The following is a 20,896-nucleotide window of genomic DNA, read 5'->3' on the forward strand; positions in this document are numbered from 1 at the left end:
AATGAATTTAAAAGTTTATTTTCATTAACTCTTGATGCAGTAAGTGAAGAGCAGGAGGAAAGATTTCATCAAGACATCAAGGAGATGGAACTCAGATACGAGCGTAGGTGGAATGTCAACATGATTGCGGGCTACTGTGTGATTCTGAACAGAGAACAGCCGCCAGCTGTCTACAAGAGAAAAGTACCAAAAGGATCTTTGACAGGGAAAAGGAAAAGGCGGTATAAGGACGTGTAAACATGCATAGAACTGTTTAATGTTTGTTACAATATCAGAATGGATTTCTATCATTTTGTGCCTAAAACTATTTTTTATGTTTTTGAAATAAAAGTTTTTCATTCACTTTTTGAAAAAACTTACATGATAGAGAAATCTGGTGGCCCTATTTGAAATCAGCTTGCCAAAAACCTTAAGAATCAGTCATCAAATTGCAGACAATTTAATTAGGGGGCTGATTCAGACTGTTCGCAAAGGTCTGAATTTTCTTTCCAATGATTGCGTGTCAGCGTATGCACATCGTCGCTCATGTTCCAAACACCTTCAACATGTTTTAAACTCACCAGGGCATTTGCTAAATGATGGGCAGCTGGTGGGAGGAGGTTGTTGGGGTCCGCCCGATGTTTTATGGGCATGCACACAAAAACGCTGGGTGCGCCCATGAAAACACATTCTTGTTCAAGGCGGGCGGTTGACATCAGCACCTACCCCCATTTCGGCCATTACCGAGCAGGATAAAGGTAAGTATAGACTTACTTTTAACTGCGAAGGGAGGAAAAATTATTTGATGGTGAGAAACCATTGAATGATTTCTTCTGTGTGCGGACGCATGCGAGCAGATGTGTAAGAGCACATGCAGGATTTGGGCAATCGCGGAGGGGAGGGGGGGGGGGTATGTGTTCAATGGACAGCATTTGCCTGCTCGATAGGCAGCGAAAATATGCAGCCTAGGTTAGTAAAAGAAACCATTGTAACAGGACAGAATACTGCTACTAAAATGGAAAGCCAAGTAAGAATTTATATCAAGTAGTTTCAACAATGAAGTATAATGAACATTTAATTTAATTTAATGAAAATGTATTTGCATTAATAAATAACCCTATTTTTACAATACACCAATACTTTTCAGTTGGAAAATCAATAGTTCAGAGAAAGGAAATTAATTAATTATAAGGCCCTCATTGACAGAAATATAGTCATCTACAAAATGTTTCAAATGTATAAATGTTTCATTCATTTGTTTATACAGAATACATTCATATCTCTTTTACATAAATTTATGTTGGGTCTAAACTCAGTGTTACTGTATCCGTGGACAGGGAGTCACGTGGCGATGCTCCCCTGATAGTCTATTTAGTAAAAATAGGAAAGAGAAAGGCACTCTCTTGTTGTGGGGGCACTTTTTGCTTTAAAAAAATGTAACTTTTAATTGTATACAAATTCTGGGAGGGCATTCCACATAAAAATACATTGATGGGGAGTGAGCGACAAAAATAACATTGATGGGAGTGAGCAATATCACATTCATTCCGTAGGCACTCCGAAATAGGAAGATAGATAGTAAGGTTCCACTTACAATAGTAAGTGGAACCTTTATTCTTATTATCCTCAGGTACACTTCCCTCACTTTTGTCGATTTCTGGTTACCCCACAAAAGCCAAGTGGCCCTCTTGTGGCCATACCAATTTCTATTGTAGTATTGTAGTATCTTCCTATTTTGAAGTGTCTATGGGGTGAATGGGATATCACTCACTCCCCATCAATGTTATTCAAACACATGGAGAGCAGCAGCATATCTTCTTGACACACCCAGCACTCTATTTTACAAATCCTGTCCCAATATTCACTTTTCAAGATACTCTCATCCTATTAGAACCCACATTGAGGGATTACTGCAATTGTATATTTACGAACAGAAACCAAGTTGTGGGAGACAAGGACAGCAGATATCCTCCTATGTCCACTCTATGTACTGTATGTATATATATATATATATATACATATATATATGATGCAAAACAAATTTAAAGCAAGAGGCTACACGGACAAAATACTGTTGACGGCTCGAAACTGAATTGACAAAATCTCAAGAAGTGAGACCTTGAAGAGAAAAGAGGTCGAAGTTCAGAAGAAAGATGTGATCGGTTGGGTACGAGCTTTTAATCCAGCTGACCCGTACATCAAATCAATGTCAAACATGTTGTGGCCTACCATCCAGCATGACAAACATCTGAAACAGCTTAAAAATACACGTCTAATGTCCTGCTACACCAGAGGAAGAAACATCCGAGACTGGGTAGTCAGGACCGACATCTCTAAAAGACTCCCACCAGGAACTCAATGCAAACCTGGAGGTTGCTACCGTTGTACGGGCTGTACAACTTGCAAAGCGATGATCCAATCTAAGTCTTTTTTCCATCCTCACTCGGGTCACGAGTTCAAAATTCGATATCCTCTCACATGCTCTAGTACGCATGTTGTCTATATTATAAAGTGCCCGTGTGGCCTTTATTATATAGGCAAAACGATTAGATCTTTTAAGGAGAGAATCGCTCTCCATCGCACAGCAATACGTGCAGCGCTTAATAATAAACCTATGGACCAACCTGTAGCCAAACATTTCTTTACTGAGAAACATAGCTTGGCTAGTCTCAAATATATAATTATCGACCAGGTTGCTGAAGATCTGAGAGGCGGTGACAGAGGCAAGCGATTGCTCCAGTTAGAAACCCAGTGGATAGCGAGATTGGACAGTCAGACCCAGAGGTTTAAATGAACAATTGTCCTATGGAATGTTCATGTAACTGACTGCCCCCACTCTATCTGCTGCTACCTGCCTCCTAGCCTATGTACATAGACTGTTCTCACGCAATTTTCCTATATGTGTGCTCTCCCACTTTTTTATATTTTTCACTGATTGTAATGTTGTCTCATGGTGTCTCCCTCTCTAGCCCCACCAGTGCCTTCTTCGCGTCGGCGTTGCCAGACAACATGATGCTCCGTGCAGGGATCCCGGAAGCGGTAGAGTGACGTACACCCGCGACACGATCACCTGACCCGGAAGTAAGGATGGACGCCGGCTCGCAGCGGGAGATACGGCACCGGAGGTGGACCCTGACAGGGTTTAAAGGTATGTTATTTTGTATGTATATGTGTTCATGCCTTGAAAACGGATTAAAAGTTCCGAAACGTCGGCCACTTCTGTGTGCCCTTGTGCCCGTTATTTTACAAGTCCGTGGAGTGCCTCTGCTTTCTGTCCTTCTGCTTATCCCTGCCACCCGCTGCACTCCGGCATTTACTTTGAAGTCATTCTGGAGTGCCCTCATCTGCCTTATATATATATATATATATATATATATACAGTTGATAGCTGAGTTCCACATCTACACCTACATACAGGTGATCTGGACCCTCTATGTGGTGCTGGGGGACATGCATGCAGCTGCTTCACACATTGCTGGGTGATCTCCCACATATACCTTCCTTCTGTCTCATAATCTAAGTGTTCCTAAATGAAATTTACATTTATGTATATATTCTAACCTATTGGATACCTGCTACATTTAATACAGTTCATTGGTATAACTGCTCTTAGTAGGTAAGGTAGCCATTACTCCTTCCAAGATTTACCTAGGACATACAGGGTGTGTACAGGGCAGCCGAGAGGGGGGGAGCGGGTACTAATTACCCGTGCCCAGGCTTGCTGGGGGGCGGGCCCTGGTCCGACCCCTCCCTTCCCCTTCTGTCCCTCCTGGGTAGCAACAGCAGCACACAATTCTACAGAATGTGCTGTGCTGATAGCAGGCTCAGCATGAGATCGTGAGAGATTATGCTGAGCCTGCTGTCAGCACAGCACATGCTGTAGGTGTGTGCTGCTGCTGAGATTACAGTTTTTAGAGTTTTCTTTACCCTCTTCTAAACATTAGACCAAACTTAGGCCACGCCCCCAAAATTTTACCGGGGGCCAGCATTCCTCTCGGCTGCCCTGGGTGTGTATTACTTAATGTCAAATAGATTAGATTGTCACAGTGAATGATGGTATATACAAACCACTGACTACCTCACAATCTTTCTATTTTTATAACTGACTAAGTTTTATTGTATATAATTAAAAGACTGCCTTTCGCTTTCCTATTTATACATCAAATGCAATAAATGGGAAAATAGTGCTTTATTTATTAATCTGCGGTGATAAGTTTGTCTTCATATCTATACTTATGACAACAATGGAAAGTATTGTTATGCCCCAATTAACCAATAAAAATAACAAGCACCACTGAGTGATACTCAATCTGCCAGCTAGTTATGAAATGTATTAGGTATATGTTACGCAGCTTGAATTCAAATCTAAATGAAAATATAATAGACAAGTCAAGAATAGAAGATGAATTAGTTTGATGTATTTTACATTCGGAAAATAATTTTATTTCAATATTTTTCCACTATGGATCATTTTTATTGCCATCCTGCTATAGCAATTACAAAATGGTGTTGCAAGTGTACATCTCTTATTGTTGCCGTATCCCCCAAAAAAGCAGAAACAGTTTTAGCGATAATCAACTGCTAACTAATGTTATCCATTAATAGCGCAGCAAAATCTAACTTAGTTTTGCCATCGGGGCATCACGGATGGTGCAATGGTCAGAATTACTGCCTCACAGCGCTGAGGTCATGGGTTCGATGCCCACCATGGCCATAACTTTTCGGAGTTTGTATATTCTCCCCGTAGTTGCATGGGTTTACTCTGGGTACTCCGGTTTCCTCCCACAATCCAAAAATATACTGGTAGGTCAATTGGCGTCTAACAAAATTAACCTTAGAATGTCTGTATGTGCTTGTACATGTGGTAGGGAATATATTGTAGATTGTAAACTCCACTGGGGCAGGGCCTGATGTGAATGTTCAACTATTCTCTGTAAAGTGCTGCGGAATATGTATGTGCTATATAAGAAACTATTAATAAATAAATAAATAAAAAAATCTTGAACTATATCTGAATGACTGGCTACTTCTACTGCCTAATATGTTTCTACACATTTTCTGTGCTCTGTCCTTGTTAAGCTGGAGAAGAACCAGATAAAATATTAATAACAATAGAATTTCTATGCTGCAAACTTTGTTCTGAACTTACTGTATTTTGCATTACACATCACCAAGTTCCGCCAGAGATCAACATTAATCCTGATCAAACAGTTAATCACTGGCATTTCCAACTGATACAATCAAGAGCAGGTCGTACAGTACAATCGTATATTCCACAATTCAATACCCAACGCGTTTTATCTGGTTCCCTGATATGTACCACACCCTTAATGTCCTTCCATGCACTGGTTTGATATTATTATTTTTTCTCAGCGCATGCCTGATTAACCAAATAAACTGCTCTTTTAACATATTAAATGAGTATCACAGAGACATGAAAAAAGTACCCCAAATAACTTTTTGAAAACAAGAAATAAACTATTTCATTACTCATTTGCACCAGTAAACCCCCAATCAAGTTACAGTAGATTTACCAAACAATTCCCCATTGCTGCACAGATGATCTTTATACACAGATGGTTTATAGCAGATTGACATTGAATGAAACTTCTGTTCTAATAAGAAGTATAACTGTCATGTCCTCTTGATCCTATGTCATTATTATGCCTTAAACTACAGTAACTGTTATCAATGCTGAAGCTATTATTCAAGATAAGACTTAAAGGTGCATACACATTACACAATATCAATTTTCCCCTTGAACTGCCTATACGCCTAGATAGATGAAACCATGCGTACACACTAAACAATATTGTTAACGTTATTGTTAAGGGGGCAAATCCAGGAGAATGCTGTCACTAACTAGATATTCAGAATTTGACAGCATGACATCATTAACAATGTCATCATAGTGCGTACCTATAACCATTATTGTATAATGTATACAAGCCTTAAGAGCTTTTACTTTATATATCTGGAAGAATTAGAATGTGCACTCGATAGCGCAGTTATCGATTTTAAAATGGATACATGCGCTATATACAGTAGTGCACGTTCTAATTCTTCCTGATTTCCTACATCTGTTTGATACTGGTGAATGCCTACGGTGTTTGAACGGAGCTGCCGGGTACACTGGTATACAAACTGGGACAGAGACATTGTGTGTTCCTGTGAAGAGTCATCCATATGATATAATGAATGTACATAAATATATATATTTTGCTTACCTGGTGTAAAATTATATTGTGCAGAAAATCCAAGAGATTCTAATTCTCCATCAGCAAAAAATTTAATCCACAAGAATCTTCCACTTGATTTTATAAAAGGAGGGTTTTGTTGTCCACAGTAGCGCCCAATAATTGGAGAAAAGCCAAAGGGTCCATCTCTTACTTCAATATGGTCAAATTTACACTCCCATGAAGACTCTATGGCATATTTGTCATCAAAATGAAGTTCAATACATTGTCGGGGGGCCGCTGCAATAGAAAACCGTCATTATTATGTTTTCATGTATTCTAAATAATTAACTTATTATCAATACTGGTCTAAGAAATGACGTCCATATATAATCTTTTATACAGGACTATTAGTTGAAATTACATTATCTGCCCTCTAGTAATATAGTTCTGAAACATTGCAGCATTATACTGAATTTATAAATGTGGAACAGTTTCTAAAAATTAAATATTAATTTTAATGGTCACCAATGTCAATATTTATACATGAATGATTAGATACATTTCAGTATTTTTTCATTGTAGGATTTTTATTTAAAGAAAAAGTCTTCCATGTTCTTCTGTTTTTATTTTAATAAAATACGTTCCTTCCTTGCAGTGCTTAGTAGCATAATTACATTTTCTGTTGAAATGTCTTGAATTGTAATGTCTATCACAAAGGGTACAATTACATTAAATATATTCTTATTAGTAGTAATAGTAGTAGTACAGTAGTATTCTTATTATTACTATTTTCAATCATCAGCTCAGGTATAGCATACTGTACTCAGGGCCATCTTACCAACATTATGGGCCCCCCAGGCAAATCAGTGCAGTGGGGCCCCTCAGTGGCAGCATTGTGATATGTGAGACCAGGTGACAAAATATAATTTGAAGCTCGCGTGTGTCAGGGGGAGGCAGTGCATACAGCAATACATGGAAGTGCATGTGAAACTCCATTGCAACAAGTATGTAACCCCATGGAAATGAGCAAGAAACCGCCTCACAACAAGCAAGAAACCCCACTGGCAACTAGTTATAAATCCCTGGAAAATAGCACGTAACCGCTGGTAATGAGCAATTAACCCCTGGAAAAGAGCATGTAACCCCTGGAAAAGAGCACTTAACACGTGGCAATGTGTGCAAAACCCATGGCAATAAACTCATAACCCCCATGGCAATGAGAAAGGAAGTAAAAACATTATAATAACAACAGTTTTCTCATCTGAGCGGCTTTCAGCATGAAAGCCAACCAGTGTGTACAGGACAGCGATGAGCTGTGAGCGCTGCTGCATGCTCCCGCATCATCATTGCCGGCCACCGCTCATCTGCTGGTATTACCAGCAGATGAGCGGCTTTGTGGATGGCTATCCATAGTGATGTGCTATGGAAAGCCTCCCGCCCCCCCACTGACAGCACTGGGCAGGAAGAAAGCCACTCAGTGTGTATGCACTGAGCGGCTTTCCCCCCAGCGATGACATCGATCATCGCTGTCCATACACATTGTGCAAAATTGCCCAGTGTGTATGGACCTTAACTCCCAAGGGTCAGTGCCATATATAGACAGAATTAAGAAAATGTATTACTATATATCTAGAATATTGTATACACAACACACAGTACTGTAGCACATTTGCTTGATAGTGGACAATCACACACAAACACTCACAGAGTATAATCTTCTAATTGTATTTACAATAATATATTATAGCAAAGTTGTAATAGTATTATTTTATTATTATTGTTTATTTATTTGATGCCACAAGGGTTCCAGAGCACAAAGTACATAAACAAATCAACAAAACAAGAAAAACAGCAACTTAGAGTACAAGACAAACTAGGAAAAGTACAAGGTATTGCAGATAAACGTTGCTGCATCAGCGGTCATGACACTGGAATAAGCATTGTATAGCTGCCAATGCAAGAAGTATACAGAAGAAGATATTTTAAGAGAAGATCAAGCAGATGAGGGAGAGCTTACATTGTAAAGGTCAGAGACAAGGGTAACAGAGCAAATGGTTAGAATGTGAGATGTCAGGATTTGGTCTTGAGAGCCAGCTTCATGTTTTGTAGAAAGGTGAGTGTCTGATGGTAAGTGGTAGAGTGACCCAGCTAAAATGTGGGATAAGGATTTTAGGTCATGTGTAGAAAAAGTAGCTTTTGGCCCCAATTCAAAATAATACATGTGGTAAAAATCTAACCGTTCCCATCCCTCAGCAAACATGCTCCTCATTGGGGACTTTTTATCTATAGGATCGATGAATGGTTTAAAATACGAGCATATAGTGCACCACATTTTCAGATTCCTCGAAAACAACTGGTCAAGATAAAAAAGACTGGGTAAAGTTCACCTTTGACCAGGACAATATTAAAGCCCAAGAGTGGTAACACAACAAAAACATCGAAATTCTACAATGGACAAGTTAAAGCCCAGATCTCAATTCAATAAAAAAATGTGTGGCACCATTTTAAAATTGTCATCTATAGTCAATACAGAATGGCCAAAAATCGATCTCAGTGTGAAAACCTGGTAGAACCTTATCCTCATAGTTTAAAAGTTATTATTACAGTAAAAGGGTGTTTTACCTACAGTAGTACTAGCCTTCACATATGTAGGCAAATTATTATTTATGCGTTTGAAAATGTTGTTTAACTGGTTTGAGCACTGACCTTGATTAGGGCTAATTAGATTAATGTTAGATACATATTAGATATGAGATAATATTAGATACAGTGATACTTTTTTAAGATTTGTAAGTAAACTTTTCCTTTTATTTGACACATTGTTAGTCTTGTGTACAGTATTTTCAGAAACATTACAAGCATTAATTCCATTTATGCACTTAGTAGCTGCTGCTGCCATTTAATGGGGGCCTCACTGGGCCCCCCTATCAGATCTGGGCCTGGGTTAATTATACCCACTCTCCCCTCTCTTGGAACCGCAGGCTGGTCATCCGATTGTTAATATGGTAATGCTGTAATCAGATTTTGTCCCCTTGAAATAATTTCTTAATATATCTTATTTTAGAAAAGGACCTGCTTTAATGTTCCTTTTATTGATTTGTTTAGAATTAGTTTTTTTTCCTTCCCAGCTGACAGATGATGCTTCCTGTGTTGTAATGATGCGTCTTCATTGCTGTGTCTGCAGTTGTTCCAAACAACCCTTCTTGTAAGACTATGCTAGCATTGGGTAGACACAATGCAATGCAGCAAGGACGCACAAGGAGACTATCTGTGTGTGACTAAGTCTCTGAATTTGCTTATGAACTGCTTGCAGTGGCCATGGCATTTATCTAATACAAGTTCAGTTTTGCTTCATACAGACTGGGGCCAGATGTACTAAGCCATAAAAAGTGATAAAATGGAGAATGATAAAGCACCAATCAATCAGCTCTTAACTGTCATTTTCCAAGCACAGCATGTAACATGGTTGTTAGAAGCTGATTGGCTGGTGGTTTATGGCTCTCTATTTTATCACTTTTTAAGCTTAGTACATCTTAGTACATCTAGTACACTCATTTAACGATATACAAATGTCTCATACTGTAGCAAATTAATCAGCAAAGTCGTTTGGTTCATCATTGTGTTGTAAGTCAAATGTATTTTTCAGCAAAAAAGATACCCAACACAACTGAAAACACGGGACCTGTCTGCTCGATACTAACAGGCATCTCCTACTGCATGGAATATTGAGGTTTAATGTATTTAAACACATCTGACCTACATTTTGGAATGTTCTTCATCATATTATTACATATGCCTAGGGGATAAAGTGAGGGGGATTGGGGTGGAACCTCTAATGGTGAGGTGGAACATTTAAACCTCCACATTGGCCCTGCACTGTAATTCTCACAGAAAAGCATTCTAGTTTGTAGGGGGATGCCAGAAACCCTACCACTGTTCCTGTCTCTGCCTAATGAGGGGACGGGAGGAGGTGTAATTAAGTGGCAGAGTGAAATGAGTTGCATGACCACTTTAAACTCTGCGTTTGCCGCTAAACTTTATATGTTGATAACTCGCTTCTTTTGAGAGAGATACAGTAACATTATTTTTCTAACCTGTCATCATCATACGTTTCTCATACTATTCTGGGCCTCAGTTACGGATCAGAAAAAATTTGATTATTTATGTTGTACAAATGTACCTATTTATAAATCTCAGGCATGCATCCAGTAGTATCACACCTACAGTCTGATAAACTGAGGGTCATGGATTAGACCACAAGACTGGTAGTTGGCCTTTGTGTCAGTCATTCAGGATTAGCCAATAGGTGTACAAAGGGTTCATTTAGAGGTTTTTGCTATTGAGCATTGGTAGATCCAGAACTTTTTGTTTGCTGAATCTTACTTGTCTGCCAATCCATGTTTGTTCTTTGGTGATTATTTTGCTGGCTACTGTATTTTGTGTAGTGCCCTATATACAAACTGATCTCAGCGCTCTGAATAGGCATATAATTCTAAGAGATGCTAACAGATAGACATACATTTATGTACATATATTAATATCTGTGAAAAAATATTTATCTATAAATACATATTTCATAGGCACAAGCTAGGATGTAAAGTTAATCTTGTTGTCGTACTGTATGTAATTTGCATAAACAGGTATAATTCAGTTGGTGCCAGGAGCAGCACAACAATTTTTTAATTGGATTATGATTTATGATGTGTGTTGTCAATTATGATTAATTGGACCATGCTGCAATAATATGGATCATTGGGTACAGGACAGGGTGTACTGGGTAACCCATACAGACTGAACACTCTATCTGCTTATCAGTAAGTCCATGACCTATTGTAACATGTAGGATGTCATGCCACCTAGAGTGTGTTTAAGAATCTGTAGTTTCATTTTTATTGATGGAACATAATGTATGATCTTAGTACTTATTTAATTGCATATATTTACACATTTTCATGTATTTCATGTATTTACACATGGATGGCAAGGAAAGGGAAAGAATCTCATAGTGACAGAAAAAAAAGCCATTACTCGTGACAGCGTTGACATCCCAGGAGCTACCTGCACTGCTGTAATGGAGCTGTGCTGTAACTAGAGCAGAGATGGGAGCTGTGAGTGCGTGAAAGCCAGAGCAGGGCATCGAGGGAGCAGTACCTGTCAGCAGGGTGGTCTTTTCAGCATAGGCAGGAGTAAGTAATAGAGCAGAGCCATACAGGGCCTTACCTAAACTGCAGTAGCAGTCTCTATTCCATGGATGCTCTCTTCCATGGATGCTGTAGTGGCCATAAAGCGAAGAATGGCTGGTGAGGATATAAGGAAGGATGTATTAAAATACATCACCGCCCCTCGCCATGCCACCGCAGTGATGCTAGCGCATAAGTATTAACATATGCGCCTAGAATTGCAGTGCAGTGATGGAGGCCCCCGCGATGTGGTGTGTCTCTGTCACATCTGCGGCTCAGCGTTGCTGCCCCCGGCGCCTCCTCCTCCCCCCTGCAGCCGGAAGGATATCCGGCTGTGACATACTGCTAGGGGGGAGGAGTTTGTTGGAGAATGGGGAGGGGCATCTGCTGCGAGGGTCGGCGGGCGGCAGGCGGCGATATAACCACATAGGCTTCTATACGGTATCGGGACCCAAAGGTGGCGATACCCTGCCCTGTGTAAACGTGGCGGCCAGGTATTAGTACATTTTAAATTGCATTTTTCTCTTAGTACATCCCACCCTCAGTCCAGGCCCATGCCAGTCAAGTGAAGTCATAGTGAAGCCAGCAACCTTGAGTACAGACACTACTTGCAGCATATGCAAGCCAGCCGTAGCAGTAATAGATTGGAGCCAATATAACCTGTGTGTGGTGCTATGTTAAATCTGCTATATCATATGATGTGATGATAATTTCCATTGTTTTATGAACACAGACACTATAACTATTAACATCTTAAGTACAGAAAGCTTCTAAAATGACTAGGACACGTTGCATGTTTAATAAGAAGTGAGTTTAGTCTCTGTATAAGCTCCAGAGGAACAATTTCAGGAATAAAAGTAAAGCTGGCTGTCTGCCTGAACTTAAAAGACTGCGCTGAGGACATCGATACATGCTTTCATCTGTTACATTTCAAGAGATACAAGTGATTTCCTAGCCATTGCAACATTGTATTATCTGCCTTCATAGCCTGCTGTACATCTGCAGGACTGTGCTCAGATAAACTCATATGAAGCTAACACAGTTACTTTAAAGAAAGAACTTCAGTTGTTCATAATTGGACAGTAGAGAAGAGTTGTACAGTATATTTCTCAGGGTGTGATTCACCACAATTATAGCTTGGATGTCATTATGGCAAAGGACACAAATCTGAGAATAGGTACACTGGAACTTACATGGGCCCCAACTGTGCATAACTGGGATTGAAATACAGATGGAGCGGGTCTCTTCTTTGCTTGCGCTGCGCAAGCACCAGAATCTGGCGGCTAGGCGCCCCATCTGACTGAGACGCGCGTGCTTGTGAGACGTTTCCCGCCGGCGGGGGGACGGGAACCCTGTCCGTCTCTGCTTCAGGGAGACGGATAGGGTTGGGGGGGGCGGCAAGGCGGCGGGGACCTGGGGGGAGCCCCGTTGTAAGGCAACACGCGTGCATCTCGTGCGCGTCCCCTTACGGCAGCTGGCGGGGGATGGCGGCTGGTGAATCTTCCGCCATCCCCCCTGCAAGAGCGAGACCCGCTCCATCTGTATATACGAATAATAATCATTTACATTTTTATATATGCCCGGGTATATATATTCGGTACTTATATGTTAGTTGGGCTCCCACTATAGTAAGGATACCCCCACTATCCATGTCGGCATGGAGCTGTATTTATATAGTGTGGCGAGCGCAGCGAGCCACCGAGCCTGAAGTGTGGCGAGCATAGAGACCCCGCGAGGGGACCCGTAAAACTAACCAAATAGCTTAGTTGGCGCCCCACTAACATATAAGTACCATATATTCATATCTAACAAATTGGTTTTCTAAAGTTTTTTGTACTGCAGCATGCAAGTAGTCTGTAATACAGGTATATATAAGTATTTGTTTTTATTTTCACTTTAATATATGATAATTGTTATTGTATACTAATATATCCTAAGTCTTGTTAATATATCATAAATAATATAAAGACATTTTTACTTTATAATTGGTATTGAATAACTAATCTGTATATTATCCAAAATTATAATTAGAGGTTATCCCTAGCTAAGCTATTTTAATTACCCATAGGGTCATTATAACAAAAGCTTGGGTGGAGGCACAAGATATTTGCTAAGCAAGTGAACTAAGGGTTATATGTGCTAGAAATGATGGTGTGTTAGAGCAGCAGACTGGTGCTAGTTTACAGTTTGCTGATATTTACAAAGTATGTTTTTGTTCACTCAATGATTATGATTATGATGCAAGCTGCACCGCCACCTCCATCGCATGCAGTGGCGTCACTAGGGGGGTACGGGGTTCCCCCTTTCGAAAATTGGTGACTCCTGCTCTGTGACAGGGAAAAAGCAATCAATCTATTATCTACAGATGTGTCCATTCTCATCCTGCCTATAATCACCTGGCTGATAACAGTATACTGTATACACTTTATTGCACACAATGGGGCTGTATGCCTATGCACAAGTGTATTCACGTGACTGCAAATGATCACGTTTACTGCAACGCATTTGCACAAAGAGGGGGCACATCTATAGCATTCATTGTATAACTTCATCAACTTCACATTTTCTGGACATAGTGGGGGAAATTTACTCAGATGTGTATTCTACTTCACTTCTACTTGTGATGTTGCCATGGGCAACCAAACAGATCCTGTCTACTATCTTCTAGAGGGTGCTAAATAAATAAGAAGTAGACTCTGATTGGTTGCCCATAGCAACATCACATGTGAAGTAGAATACACATCTTAGTAAATTTCCCCCAGTACAGTATGTCTTAAATAAGGACTTCAGGACGTCAACACAATCTATGTCACTACTGTGCAATTGAATGTCATAATTAAATTGTCTGAAATAGATAATAAATGCACATTAATTTACTTTGTCTTTGCAGCCAGTTCATCCCTCTTTGAGGGCACGACACTGAAGCTGAACTTATGACATCACGTCTAGCTCCCTGCCACGAAGATGAGCCACTGACTGTGCTGCTGTGCAGGAAGGCACTGACACAGTGACAGGAGGCTGGTAAGATATTGGGTACAAGGGGGAAAGAGGCTTTGGTCTGAAGGAAGCAAAGAGAAGGAGAGCATGGGGTGACAAAGATAGGGGCATGAGGCCACAAAGAGAAGGGGGCTGTAGGCTGCAAAGCGAAGGTCACATGAGGCTACAAATATACGGGAGGCAGGAAGCAAATACATAGGTGACAGGAGGCATCATAAAATGGGGACAAAAAGCAGCAAAAATAGGGGGACAGGGGGTAGCAAATAGAAGGGGAAAAGAGACAGCAAATAGATGGGGTCAGGTGGCAGCAAAGACTGTGGGGCCAGTAAGCACAAGTGACAAGGGGCAGGAGGTAACACAGGGAGCAAGAGGCTGGATTGGGGCAGGAATCTGGAGGTGAACTAGGGTGCAGGAGGCTAGGAGCACAATGCTTGCGTGACTTAAGAATAATCTAGCTGGATAGAGACGAGGATGGATGGGACAAGGTGCAGGAGGCTGGAGTGACAGGGAGCAAAAGGCGGGAGGGAATCCGGAGCAGAAGGCTGGAGGGGACGCTGTTAAGTTGAAGCTCTGTTGTATGATAATAACATATTCCTACACAAACAGGCATCTTTCAGGCCATGATATTTCATACAACAGCAGAATTTGCCCAGAAAAGATCAATTTCTTGAGAGGTAACTCATTTCAGAGGAGATTCCAATTAGCTGCAAAACAAAGATATGGAAAAGCAATTCCACAGATAACATCCTTTGTGTTGCAGCTCAATGCTTTGCTCCTTTCAATTCCAAAACCGCAACACATGCATTATGTGCTATTCTATGTGGTGCAGGTACTATGCAAATAGTCCAGTCACAGTGATCCCCCCTAATTCAGCCGAGGATTCCCGCTCACACCCCTGTTTCCCCCATCCAACTCAGTATCTTCCCTTCATATTACTAATTTTCCCTATTACAATGTCTTCCTCTCTGCCAGCCAAGTGTCTCCCTCCTTACCTCTCCCAAACAGCCCACTATCCCAGCTAACTGCCTATCGGCAAGACCCCCCCCCCCCCCCTCCCCAGCTAGTCCAGTCACAGTGCCCCCTCCCCCATTCTCCAGCACAGTGTTTTCCCCTCCCAGCACCATTTCACCAAGCATTTCAAACAAAGATGCATTATTGGCAATTGGGTGCCAGATGACAGAGCGACAGTCTGAATTCCAATAGACAGTACATCGGAATCCCGACTGTAAAATGCCTGACAGTCGTGAGTGGTTATAGGCAACATCCCATCTTTAATATAACTCCTATCTTAGTAAGAGAAAAACCCTCAATGTCTGATAATGTCTAATTTCCAGCATTGTTAATTGCCCCAAAGTAACCCCGTATAGAGCTGTCAGGAAGAAGAATCAGCCACTGGCTTTGGCAGCGCCGGATTTTGTATGTCAGTTTTCACTTGTTACTATCTTTCCCTGGTTCTCCTTCAAAGAAATAAGACAACAAGCATTCACTGCACTCTGTAGTCCCAGAAATTGATGATATACAGTATCCTGCTAGTACAGTACACAGCCGTACTAGCCGTACACAGATGATGATTACCACATATGGCTGTGTGTGGTACAAAATTTGTACCACACACAGCCATACATAGTAATCATCATCATTAACATCATCAATGGCTGCAAGGCTGTGTGTGGTATAGCCATTGATAATATGTCATCCAGGCAACTATTACTGTCAGCATTTCAATATGATATACTGTAGTGGCAGTCTGGGCAATTTTTTTCCCCTAGACTAGAGATGGGTTATACCTTGACAGGATCCTATAACCAGGCAAAGAAACTCGGCTCCCTAGTGGCAGTATAGACTGCGTGCTGCCAAGATGGCGCAGTAACTTGTTGACTCTACTAAAGAAGTGGGCGGACTTGGAGGCGGGGACTGAGGCATCATGCAGGAAAGAATGTTTTACACAAGGGCCTGACACACTGCACTGGGTCAGGTCCTTGTACACTACAGTACTGTAACACAAACAGCCGGACATGCATACAGAATCTATATAGATTATATATACAATAAAATGAAATTCTTGGGGGTAATAGATGGTCACGCTGCCAAGATACAGCTGGCATGCATATAGATTCACATGCAGCGTGACCGTCCATTACCCCAGGAATTTCATTTTGACCCCATTTGGGGAAATTTACCCCTGTTCCCTGACCACTGGCTTATGCGAGCCAACCCACAGGTTCCCGATTATTAGGAACTTTGCAAATGCAAGACTCGTTCTGCGCATGTGTAGAATGTGTCATGCAACCTAGTGGGGGAGCGTGGGATCTCTTTACCTAGGCTTTCTAGCACCCTCAGCAGCGAGAGAGCAGTGACCTCTCTCACCAGCCTAGTTCACAGGGCTGGGACAGCTGCAGAAGCACTCCTTCCTCTCTATCCCAGTGGAATGCGTGCAGGAAGGGGAAGTAGCAGGAAATTGCACCCACCCATCCACAAGTGTACCTGCCAATCTTCTCTGCCAATGGCAACCACCTGGGCGTGGTTACGGTATAAATGGTAGACAATGTCTAGGTAGACATTCACTAGGTCAACCACTAAAGGTTGACAGTGATTAGGCCAACACCTTGAAATGGTCGACATGCCCAATGTCGACCATTGACAGTAATGGTACTTGTGTAGTTTCACGGCGGCAGTTACGTAGTCAGCGTAGCATCCCTGTCAGAATCAGTGTAGTGTTCCCACAGCCAACATAGTTAGCATAGTCAGTGTCCCTGTTAAGTAGTTACACGTTACGCATCCTCCTGACTTGTTCATACCCCCACTATCCGAGTCGGCGTGGAGTTGACTCTATAAAGTGTGGCGAGCCGAAGCGTGGCGAGCCGAAGCGTGGCGAATGCAGCGAACCCTGCGAGGGGATGTGGAATACATGTAAAGTAATCTGCATCCTCTCGCCATGCTTCGGGCTCGGTGGCTCGCTGCCGAGTAACGCATGTGCTCGCCACACTTTGGGCTGGCGTGAATAGTGGGGGTTTCAAATGGAGGCATTTGCCAGTATGTAACATGGAGCACTGGCAAATGCCTCCTTTATTGTGCATGAGACACACTTGTGCCCATACCCCCCCTTTGTGCAGGAGACGCACGCGCTACCGAACCCCTAACTCTGCCACCATGCGCAATACTTACTGAGATGCACAAGCATCTGAGATTCGCCTGCGTCTCAGACAGATGGAGTGCCTCTCCGCCGGAGCCCACATGATCCCCTCTCCACCAGCACCAGGGGATCTGGCGGTTATCGGTGCCGGTTATCGGCGCCTCGCTCACTAGGCTTGCCAGAGACGCCGGGGACAGAGCTGCAGATCCTGGGGACAGTACAGTGACTACGCAAACTACACAGCGCTGCCGCGGAGACACTATGCTTACTACGCTAGGCAGCCATTGGGCTACGCTGACAACGTAGCTTAGGCTGCCACCGTGAAACTACACAAGTAAGGATGACGTTGGCTACGCTGACAACGTAGCTTCAAACGTAGCGTAGGCTGCCTCCGTGAAACTACACAAGTAAGGCAGACGTTGGCTACGCTGACAACGTAGCTTCAGACATAGTGTAGGCTGCCGCTGTGAAACTACACAAGTAAGGCAGACGTTGGCTATGCTGACATCGTAGCTTCAGACATAGTGTAGGCTGCCGCTGTGAAACTACACAAGTAGCACAATAATTCGACACAGGCTTATGGTCGACATATACATGGCTGACGTGAATAAGGTCAACATGAGTTTTTTCACAGTTATGTGTCTATGCCGACATATGTCAACATGGCTGCGCTTGGCACAATATTATATTCCCACTCTATGCCCACTTGGATAGTAAAGTATGAAAAAACACCTTTTTTAAGAAAAGTGAAAAACTCATGTCGACCAAAAGCTTGTGTCGACATTTTGTCACTGTTGACCATTAGTGGATAACCTAGGACTGTCGACCTAGACATTGTGTACCCAGTGACCACATATACCCCTGGGCATTGCTTGCAGACACAATTACTAATATTTCCTGAGGAGGAGGGCTGCATTAAACACACCCCCTCCCATTACCTGGGTCTGGCACAACTGCCCTGCCATCCCAGCCTGCATCTCAGAAATGTGAACACCTCTGCCTTATTTACTGTCAGAGGCATCCTCAGGGTGAAAATAAAAGTGTGATAATGGGCAGTGGATCTGGGTCAGACTCGCAGGATTTAGCTGTCTGCAGCATGGGTCCCAGTGCACAGACCAGCAGCAGCAGTTGGTGCACTGTCACCAACTGTCACAAACTTACTCCAGCTTGCAGTTGCAGATGAACATCGCGATCGATGGTCACGATGTTCATCTAGAACTGTGATTGCATCGCAGTTTTAGTCATCGCAAATGCAGGAAGGAGGTGGTATGTACGTAATCCTGCACTTCTATCACATATGCTAAGCTGCTACGATCCAATCTGAGGGCCTAATTCAGAAGTGTGGAAATTGGTATTCGATGATTTGTGCACTACTGATCATACGCGCGCGCTGAATTGAGCATGCGTGAGCCCTGAAACTTCGAACACAGGAGATTGAAGTTTCAGTGCTGGCCAGGGGCAACAGGGTTTGGTGACGTGGCTTTGCGGGTGTGGTATGTGGAATTTTATGGGATCGATACAGACAGCGCAGGCGTGTCCAGACCACCTGGTTGGAGGGCCCCGGTGGCTGCATGATGTCACTTGCAGTGACATAACCCAGAACATAGCCAGCATTTTGCCAGCATTTGCCTGGCTTTGTAGCTAGGTTGCACAGGGGAAAGCCGATGATGTGCGAGCACTTCACTTTGTTGCGAAGCGCTCAAACTTTAGTAATTTGCCTGCAATTTTTTGAGGGTACATTGCAGGGCAGAACCCAGCTTGTGGGGTGTCTCCCCACCCCCCCACCCCCCTAATGCCTCCAGTTGCAGTTTTGCTAAGTTTTGCAAAACTGCAACTGGATTTAAATGAGGCCCTATATCATTAAATTGTGATGTGCGTAATGTTTAGAAATGACCAATAAACATATTGAAATGTGAAATAATTATATTACTTTATAAATGTACTTGAAATATATTTTAATTTATTTGATTTAAATCAAATACAAGTCTAATTAATTTAAACTCAGCATATCTGCAGTAATTAAACTGCTACTTGTATTTGTGTATTAAGCACAGACCAGCAGGAGTAGGAAAAAGTTATGATTTGGTCATTAATGAATATTAGTTGGCTCATAATTTAGATCTCTTTAAACTGAACAAGCAGTATAATAAAAAAGAAATGTACTTCAGTAATTTTGCTATCATTGATGTACAGTAATAATATATATTATTGCATATATCGTACCCCCACATTTCTGGGACATAATATAATGTGTAATGTCAATACCAGAACTTAAGAATGTAATTATTATACTCTGCATGTACAATAATCTTATACATTCTTGCTAAAAGATGTGTAAAATATGTAGATGCTGGTTAACTGTTGAGTGTGTTTGATCTATTTAATCCTTTTGAACTTCAAACATGATGCTTTGAATTTTTAAATCCAGGGATTTGCTAAACTTTCTACATAAGCAAATTTATTTAGTATTGAGTTCATTAGAAGTTTTTAAATGTTTAGAAATAATTGCAAATAACTACAAATACTTCTATATAGTTTGAATTATATATATATATATATATATATATATATATATATATATATATATATAATAGTCCAAAGGGCAAGGCACATCCAGAGTACAAGGGCAAAAGAGAGTCCGGTGCCCGCTGTAAGCCTTGCAAGAGGCTTGTATGTAGAATACTCACGCTGCCCAATTAGCAGCAACAGCAGCACACGGTCATCCAAAAAAAGTATAACAGGAATCAGCAACGTTTCGATTTTATTTAGAAAATCGTCATCAGGCACCACCTGATGACGATTTTCTAAATAAAATCGAAACGTTGCTGATTCCTGTTATACTTCTTTTGGATGACCGTGTGCTGCTGTTGCTGCTAATTGGGCAGCGTGAGTATTCTATATATATATATATATATATATATATATATATATATATATATATATAGAGGGGGAAATCAGGTGGCACTCCCGGATTTAGGGCCTTATTTTGGTTAATTCTTTCTGACAAAATCCTTCTTAGATGGACAAAACCATGTGCACTGCAGGGGGGGGCAGATGTAACATGTGCAGAGAGAATTAGATTTGGGTGAGTAATTTTGTTTCTGTGCAGGGAAAATACTGACTGCTTTATTTTTACACTGCAATATAGATCTCACTTTGAAGTAAAACCCCACCCAAATCTAATTCTCTCTGCACAAGTAACACCTGCCCCACCTGCAGTGCACATGGTTTTGCCCATCTAAGAAGGATTTTGTCAGAAAGAATGAACCAAAATAAGCCCCTTAGTGATAAAGCAGTGAAAATTTATTCAGTTATCCAACATGTTTCGGGCAACTTGGCCCGTCCTCAGGGATCCTTTATCAAAAAGGACCACAAGGCCCAGGCAGGATGGCATCGGGTCAGTACTAATCCACATCCACTTTGGAGTG

The 20,896-nt window shown here is 41.7% G+C and overlaps 1 protein-coding gene across 3 annotated transcripts in view; it reads right to left on the reverse strand.

Moving 5' to 3' along the window:
• NETO1 (neuropilin and tolloid like 1) overlaps window positions 1-20,896 on the reverse strand; it is a 137,589-nt gene that overhangs the window by 97,428 nt on the left and 19,265 nt on the right. For all 3 annotated transcript variants that reach the window (XM_083187726.1, XM_083187725.1, XM_083187724.1), the window contains exon 4: window positions 6,207-6,455. In XM_083187726.1, the coding sequence (XP_083043852.1) occupies window positions 6,207-6,455 (249 nt within the window). The remainder of the gene's footprint in view (window positions 1-6,206; window positions 6,456-20,896) is intronic.

This window comes from Crinia signifera, chromosome 5, assembly GCF_055691185.1.
Source record: "Crinia signifera chromosome 5, ASM5569118v1, whole genome shotgun sequence".
NCBI classification, from domain to species: Eukaryota; Metazoa; Chordata; class Amphibia; order Anura; family Myobatrachidae; genus Crinia; species Crinia signifera.